Source organism: Sardina pilchardus, chromosome 10 (genome assembly GCF_963854185.1).
Source record: "Sardina pilchardus chromosome 10, fSarPil1.1, whole genome shotgun sequence".
Classification (NCBI taxonomy): Eukaryota; Metazoa; Chordata; class Actinopteri; order Clupeiformes; family Clupeidae; genus Sardina; species Sardina pilchardus.
In genome coordinates, this window is record NC_085003.1 from 29226460 (window position 1) to 29234843 (window position 8384).

At 42.3% G+C, this 8384-nt stretch overlaps 1 protein-coding gene across 1 annotated transcript; it reads left to right on the top strand.

Annotated features, from left to right (window-relative positions):
• Nucleotides 1-4306: 4306 nt before the first annotated feature.
• Nucleotides 4307-5674, top strand: LOC134094515 (achaete-scute homolog 1b-like). The gene has a single exon (XM_062548057.1). The coding sequence runs from the start codon at nt 4307-4309 to the stop codon at nt 4910-4912; it is 606 nt and encodes a 201-aa protein (XP_062404041.1). The 3' UTR covers nt 4913-5674.
• The last annotated feature ends 2710 nt before the right edge of the window (nt 5675-8384 follow it).

The following is an 8384-nucleotide window of genomic DNA, read 5'->3' on the forward strand; positions in this document are numbered from 1 at the left end:
GAAATGCACTGGATGTGTAGGCCTAATGTTAATTTGATGTGGGGTATTTCCTCTAGTACTTTTTCTTTGGGGTATTTCCCTTTGTACTAATCTTTGGGGTATTTCAAGTATGTGCTTTAGTGCCAGACCTGGGATGCATTAAGTGTTTAGACCTCCCCAAAGAACCCTGTGCTCGTTCATCTCAGCAAAAGACCAAATCAGGTCGCCTGAAATTCAGATGGGTCACCTGAGATACTGGGCATCTTACAATTGACCAGTACATTACATAACAAAATACACACATAACACATATATAAAAACATGATATCCAAGTTATGTAACTAATTGGATCCTTCATTACAATCTGACTTCATAAACTTAGATAGCCATCAAAATATCCTATTGCAATACTCAGGTCCTTCTACATGCTCAGGTCTGCAACACACACACACACACACACACACACACACACACACACACACACACACACACACACACACACAAACCTCATCATGACAGAGCTTATGCAGCTGCCTCAAGAAGTCTACTAGTGCCCTCTTGTGGTGAAAATGGAAACAAACTTATTTCTGACGCATGGTTCATAGGACTATCAACCTGTCCAGCAACAAAATGTAGTTCTTTTACATCGAAAGAGCGGCTTCAAACTCATTTGAATGCCACACTGACAAGGAGAATGGAATCTGTCATTGCCAATGCTCGCCCGGAACGTCTGTTGTCAAGGCTACGAGACACTAAACTGCAAATCAGTTTTAGACGCACTGGCCTTAGCGTTTACTATTTAAGAATTCAGTGCTTAGAGAGTTACAACAGGAGTTGTGCATCAAGTTTCTAAAGACATTTCAACAGTGAGGTTTGAGCCACCACAATATTCTCAGTTCAGTTTTTACTGGTAACAACAGTTTAGTTTGGCAGCCCTTCTTGTGACCCAGTCACTGAGGTAGAGGGAGAAGTTCAGACATTGACAAAGAGGAAGTGCCATCATTTGAACAATTTGATTAGGAGTTATAGGGAAGTGGAGGAAAACTGAGAAGGAAAATCGCATATAGGTCTTTCACAAAGAGAAAGATCTTCTCACTAGTAGGCTTACAACCCCATTGTGTAAAATGTGAATAAAAACAGAATGTAATCATCTGCAAATCTATTAAACTCCTGGTTGCAAAAACCCTAACCCTAGGACACAGACAACATCTCAAATGTTGAAAATGACAAATATACCTATTTCATGGAAAATTTGAATTTGATACCAGCAACAGTTTCAAAAGATGGGGGTAACAAAATGCTGGAAAGTTGTGTAATGATAAAGAAAACAAAAGGAGGAATGTTTCACAACTAATTACATGAGATTGAACATGAGTCTGCGCTTCATTCCTACTGCACAAGAGGCATAATCATGGCATAGTTCAAAAGACTCTGCACGCTTTTGGCTAGTCCTTCAACCAATCAGACCAATGATCGGGATGCGTTTTTTGGATAAGCTAGTTTGTGATTGGACCTAGAAGATGTGGACAGGAAGCAGGAGAGGTAGATACGCAGGTTTCCAGCCTGAACTGCAGGGCGAAATTTCCAAATTTCAGAGAGGCAGGGTCTCTAGAAGTAAAGATGCAGGGGTATTTATCACTCTGTGTAAACCTGTGTGCACAAATGATGAAACAATGTAATTGCCTGCAGTCAGACCTGTCAAATTAAGCCTACCTTACACTAACAGACTTTGACCAGATTTGGGAAAGATTCTTGAAAGATTGTAGTCTTTTAACTAATGGCATTCAAGCTATACTCAAAAGACTACAATCTTTCAAGATTCTTTCCCAAATCTTGTCAAAGTCTGTCAGTGTAAGGTTTAGGTACATCATGGAATGGAAAACTTGACTAAGAATACCCCATACTGTTGAGCAACTGAAATGGGACAACATTTCATTCTCAAAACTCTAGCAACTGGTCTCCTCAGCTCCTAAACATTTACAGAATTTTGAGGTGAAGCAGGACAGTCCCTGTCCCAACTTTTTAAAAAACTTGGTGCTGGCATCAAATTCTATACATTACATGCTGTATACTTTCAATTTGAAATTCTCCAAAATGTTTCGATATGCTGTCTATGTCCTTTTTGCTGCTAAATGTATAGATTTGTACATTCTGGTTTTATTTGTAATTCACACAATGTCCCGACTTTTTCTGATTTGGGGTTGTAGATTTACCCGCTTTCAACCACTGAAATTGTGTCATTACTGGCAATGACTTCATACTGAGTTCTTATTCAATAACTTGAGTTATGTACCACTTTATGTTTAAGACAAGCTACAAAGATGCATAAAGAAGCCTCTCCAGGGTACTAAATGGGCAACTTGACCGCAACGCCAAAGAGTCAAAGGCTCAAAGGTGTGGCGTACTCAAACATAGTGCGGCACTCCTTTTACAGCAACGTAAATGTAGAGATTGAAAACTCTTAAGATGGGAAATCCGTATTTCTTTGAGATTGTGTATTATATTATGAGTCTAGCCTTTTTTATTTATTTGTTTGTTTATTTATTTTTTGATGATCTGAAATTCCCAATCTAGTGTTCCAGAGGTATTCTCAAACTCTCACCAAATGCTCACCCCAAGCTGCTGCTGTAGGCACATGGGCTACTTTGACTAATTTAAAAAATGTCAACTGATTTGTGCTTTGCTCAGTAGGCTGCTACATTATGTGCTGTGATTGACATTTCAATGGATTAAGTATAAGTATATGTAACAACAAATGTCTGAAGTGTAAAACAACACCCATGTGGCCCCTGTGTAACCGGTCTGTCATAACATGTCTTGCTATTGGTGCACGTCAGATAACATAAGGCACAGATAAATAAAAGTATATAGCCTATCTTTATTTTGATGCAAATAAGTAATATGATTTAGAGAGCAGTTTTGATTACTGTTTGATCAAAAAAAATACTGCTATGTGGTTTTCTTCAAAATAAATTACAGCTGTGGACAAAACGGCAACGATCTCGGAAGATATTTTTACAATGGTATAACATTTTCGCCAGAGGGCGCCACCTGTTCAGTTTTTGAAAAGCGCAAAAGTTAGAGTTCGGACAGAATTAGGGCTGTAGACAGCATCTTGGTGCACCAGGTTTCTGCAGACAAAGGACTATAAGGCAGCATTCATGAGTGAATGACTGCCTGAATTCCACTTCATGTTTTTAGCTCGTAGAAGCAGACAGCCTTAGCCTACTTTGGAGCAAGGATTCAACTAATTTCAGCACCATTGGATCGTGCATTTCTAAGAAATCCTGCTTAGTCAGTGTCCGTCTAATTTTGTCTTAAAAGTGCCAGCAGACCTCCATTGTTGTTTGTTTGTTTGCTTGCTTGGCGATCAGTTGGTTTAAATGATTGCCAGTGGCTGAATACAAAACATATTTTATTCAATCAAGTGATATAGGCTGAATTATGACGTGTACATTAGCACCAGTGCATGGACTACAGGCAATTAAAATGTCTAATACGCTGTTTTGTGTTGGTTAACGATAGTCTGTGACATGGTAATTAGTGTTTAGTCTTATTCTTATACTTATACTTATGTTGTGTTGCGGGCTTCTTCAGGACTCAAATGTAGCTCACGCGGTGTTTTCATAATTCTCTTTTCCCAGTAACCTGGATACCACATTCGGCTCCATTGGTATTTTTTAGTTTATGAGACCGAAAGAAGAGGGGAGGGGGAATAAACTGAAGTTTTTGCCAGTAGTACACTGTCAAATTCAAAAGGCATTTCAAAGCAGCAAACACATTCACTGTTCATTCTCTGCTATTATCTCTCCGTCTTTTCGCCTTGTCGTGAGGCGTTTGAATCCACCAATGGGCGTTCAGCTCTGAGATATTGGGATGTAAATGAGCGCAGCGCGTGCTCTCGGTGCTCTGAAAGCGCCGGATTGTTTATTGAGCTCCTGGAGCCACGCGCCTGGCTCGCGGAGTCGGTGAGCAGAAGAATCACCCAGCGGGGCGGGGTCTCGCACAGAAGCGTGCATCTCTAAAGGGGTGGGGTGTCAGACGCGTGTTGAAAAAGCGGAGTGCTGCCAAAGTTTGTATCAGATCGGCGACTGACGCGAGCCTCGTCAAGAGTTGGACCATAACACAAAGAAAAGCCCCCGTTACGCACACAGTACAAGTACGGTGTAGTGCACAGACGTTGGCTTTCCAAAACTCAGCACTCGGGAATTCCTTGGGCGGTGATTGCTGTTTTACTTTCTCTCTCTCTCTCTCTCTCTCTCTCTCTCTCTCTCTCTCTCTCTCTCTCTCTCTCTCTCTCTCTCTCTCTCTCTCTTGGCAACTTGCGATGGAGAGCACCACCATCACAACTACGGAGATGGCACCAGGTGTGTGTTCTTTCGGACTGTCTGAGCGGCGTGCCACCATCACCCTGCACGCTCCGGCGCAGGAGTGCACGCTGCCAACCGCGGCAGCATACCAAAGCAAGACGAAGGTGCTGAAAAGACAGCGCTCCCAATCGCCCGAGCTGCTGCGCTGTAAGAGGAGACTCAGCTTCAATGGGCTCGGCTACAGCATTCCGCAACAGCAGCCCGTGGCAGTGGCCAGACGTAACGAGCGAGAGAGGAACCGGGTCAAGCAGGTCAACATGGGCTTCCAGACCCTGCGCCAGCACGTGCCGAACGGCGCCGCCAACAAGAAGATGAGCAAAGTGGAGACACTCCGCTCCGCGGTGGAGTACATCCGCGCGCTCCAGCAGCTCTTGGACGAGCATGACGCTGTCTCGGCGGCGTTCCAGTGCGGTGTCCCGTCGCCGACTCTGTCGACTACCTACTCCGCGGACCCGGAGTCGCCTCAGTCATCAACGTACTCCTCCGACGAAGGAAGTTATGAGCACCTTAGTTCGGAGGATCAGGAACTCCTGGATTTCACCACTTGGTTCGACAGATACTGATGTTTTTGTTGTTGTTGTTGTTGTTGTTATGAAAAAAAGACAAGAACTCAATCAACTGTGGCATTGCAAGTGTGATGAGATGAGACGCCTCCTCTGGACCCGTGGGAGGATACAGCAACCAGACTGGGCAACCGTCTGTCACTCTTAACAGTCGCGGATTTACAGCACTGCCTTCGTAACCACCAGGAGAGAGAAAGTGCTCGTCCAGGAGTTGTAGGGCTAGGATGCTAGGATGAAGACCTGGAGTCTTTCCTTGACATCTATATCTTTTTTAAAAGTGCAATTGACAAGTAGGGTCGGCTACAGTCAGCAGAAACCGAAATGAACACTTAACTCAACCTACTCGACATGGTGGTGCTACAAGAGTCACACTATCAACTTCAGAGAACAAGGAAAACGGCACAATTGAGAGACTTTTCGTCCTTGACAGTGAACATTTTGGAGGGTGACTCTCCCTTTTATCAAAGAAAACAATGATCCACTGTTTTTAACTGTATTATACGATGCATTGTTAAATATGAAGACTTATTTTTGTACACTAAGTCCAACAGTTATCACTGCCTCCCTCGGTCAGTGAGAACTACTAATGAAATAGTGATCTGCACCACTTTTTCTAGTCGGATAATCCACTGGTTCAAACTGGATACTACTTGGCATGTTTGTGTCGATGTATGAGAAATACAGTGTATCGAATAGCCTAATACTATTTCTTCATGTTAAAGATTAAGGGTACATGGTATGGAGACTTTTTCACAATGTATGCACTTGCTCTCCATTTTTTGTAGACTAAAGTGTACATATTTGATTTTACAGATATATTTTGTGTAAAAAAAAAATTCTAAATAAATATTTCTCTATTTATACATAACACCATTGTGTGATTATTCTTTGAACTAGCCTATTTCCAGATGTTATAGGCACATATTCAACTGACCATGATGACATGAGTGGTGGTCAAGCCATGCCACTAACACCATAAAAATATTAACAGAACCATTGAAGTGCCCCTAAATCGAGCTAGAGGGTGGCCTGTCAATGCATTTATGGCCAGTTCCAGAATGGATTCAAACTGGCAGCCAACAACAATGATATATGACTAATATGCGCACACACACAGCTGTCTGTAAAAAGGCATCGAAAAGACGTGCGTCCCTTATTTAGTCAGAGAGAAAGATTAATATGCAGTCTCGCTCACTATGTCGTGCATGTATTGTCCTTGCTCAATAACCCAAAAGTACCTTTTACGGGTGGGGGTATCCCTCTCCCTCTTTGTATAATGATTCACTTTGAAATAGGGTTCGGACAAGCCAGTGGCGACAATAATGGGTCAAAATTCTTATTGCCCGACTGAGATCAATCTAAATGAAATCGTGGATGTAGGGTACTTGTATCCCCGACTGTGTTTTTCAAACTCACACACAGCCCAATCAAACAGTCCATCTCACTCCAAACGGAGAGCACAACACCCCATTGTGCAGGCCATTGTGCCCGGCCAGCCTCATTATGCGGGGTATGGGTCTCTATTGTAAATAAACAGCGATGCCAAGTTCAATCAAGCAGAAAAAAGAATAACGAGTTTAATTTCACCTGCAGTCTTTGCATTTCAAACGGGATGGTAAAACAACTTGAAAAGCTCGAATCTGTAATGACCCATAGCATTATCCAGAAATGGTCGACTCCTGCCATAAACTACAATCGCAAATTATAGACCAGGCTTAGGTCATGCATAGAAATGTCAGTTTTAAGTGTGGTAGTGCCGGCCTCAAGCGCACAGAGATATAATAGACTAGGCCTTCTCTCACCCCTCGCGCGCGCACACACACACACACACACACACACACACACACACACACACACACACACACACACACACACACACACTAGTGTGGATGCAGGTGTGAGCCACGTGCCTGCACTTGGTGACCGCTATCCTCAGCTTCTCATTGGTTAATGGCTTGCGGCAGTCCACGGGGTTGCATGACGTCTGACAGCCCACCTTAAAAAAACAATGATTAATGGTACCAATTACTCATTTCTTTATAGAAGAACTATGTCCCACAATTGAATAGAGAGTGAAGAAAAAACACCCGGTGGCGTAAGTGTCTAACTGAGTGTGTGAAATGCTACATTTTATGCTTTCTCTTGCCAGACAAGATCTATAAAGACCTCATGTTGTTTGCTTGATGCGGTCATGTTTGTCTCTTGACTGGTGCGTGATTGTTTTATAGGCTACTTTCAATAGTAGGGGTAGTGACTATTTAGCGCTATGATCATATTTACTCATCCATCAGTCTGAGACTACTCAGTGATTCAGAGAGTCTCATTTCAATAACCATACTCTTTGACTTTGACACATGTCCTATAAGCTTTTGAGTTCTTAGAATAATTCACCATATAATACAACAGCTAATGCCATACTCACAGCCAGTGGTTTATCCTTTGTCAAGGACCTTAGCCAACTTATAGAACAGACACTGTTCACTTGGACTGCCTTCCTCACTCTGAGCAGTCTGGATCTAAATCCATCTATTTGGACTTCTGTCTTTTACTGTTGCTGGTGTTTCTTGTATTTACCTTTGCCAGACACAACAAGTATTTTACCCTCTTGCAACTTCTGCTTTATAGCATTTGGGAGAACTATTAAAACACTTTAGAAATCCTACTTAGATGCCATTTCACCATTTCTTCGGTGTGATTCTGTAATGCTATGAGAACCCTAGAGGCTGAATGGAGTCTGGGGATGTCTAAAATATGGGGGTAATGGGGACTGTCGATTGAAGGAGCAGAGCAGCGTAATGGCAAGGAGGTTAGGTTTAGGAATGGCAAGGAATCCAAGGAGGAGGTTATGTTTTCATTGGGGTTTGTTTGTCTGTCTGTCTCTGTTTGTTTGTTTGTCTGTTTGTTGACAAGATAATTCAAAAAGTTATGGATGGATTTCGATGACATTTTCAGGGAAGGTATGAAATGACCCAAGGAAGAAACGATGACATTTTGGGAGTGATCCGTATCACTGTCTGTATAAGGAGGCGGTTATGTTTTCGTTTGGCGGAGGTTTGCGCTCTCAAGCTTTTCTAGTTTACCCGATGTCCTCACCTTTCCCATACTACTTCAGTTTGCATAATAGCTGGTACCATTTGCATTGAGAGATGATCTTGTGCAAAGTACCCCACGCCAATCTCTAGGTATGGTGAAGGGTATATGACGATGTGAGGATGCGTTTACCCTGGATCCATGAAATATCTGGCCTTTCAAAATGAAAATCTGCCTGCCGCTATAGGAATTTAACATAGGGGTGTGTATGCTTATGCCCCCTGTAATTTTTAGGAAGAACGTTTATTTATTAACTATACATTATTCATTCACAAAGAAAAGTGTCAGTAAAGGTTGGATTTTTCCTCGTTTTGTTTAATTAAGGCATTAAGATCAATTTCCAACAGACTTTTTTTTATTCCTCATTTATGGGTTCATAAAG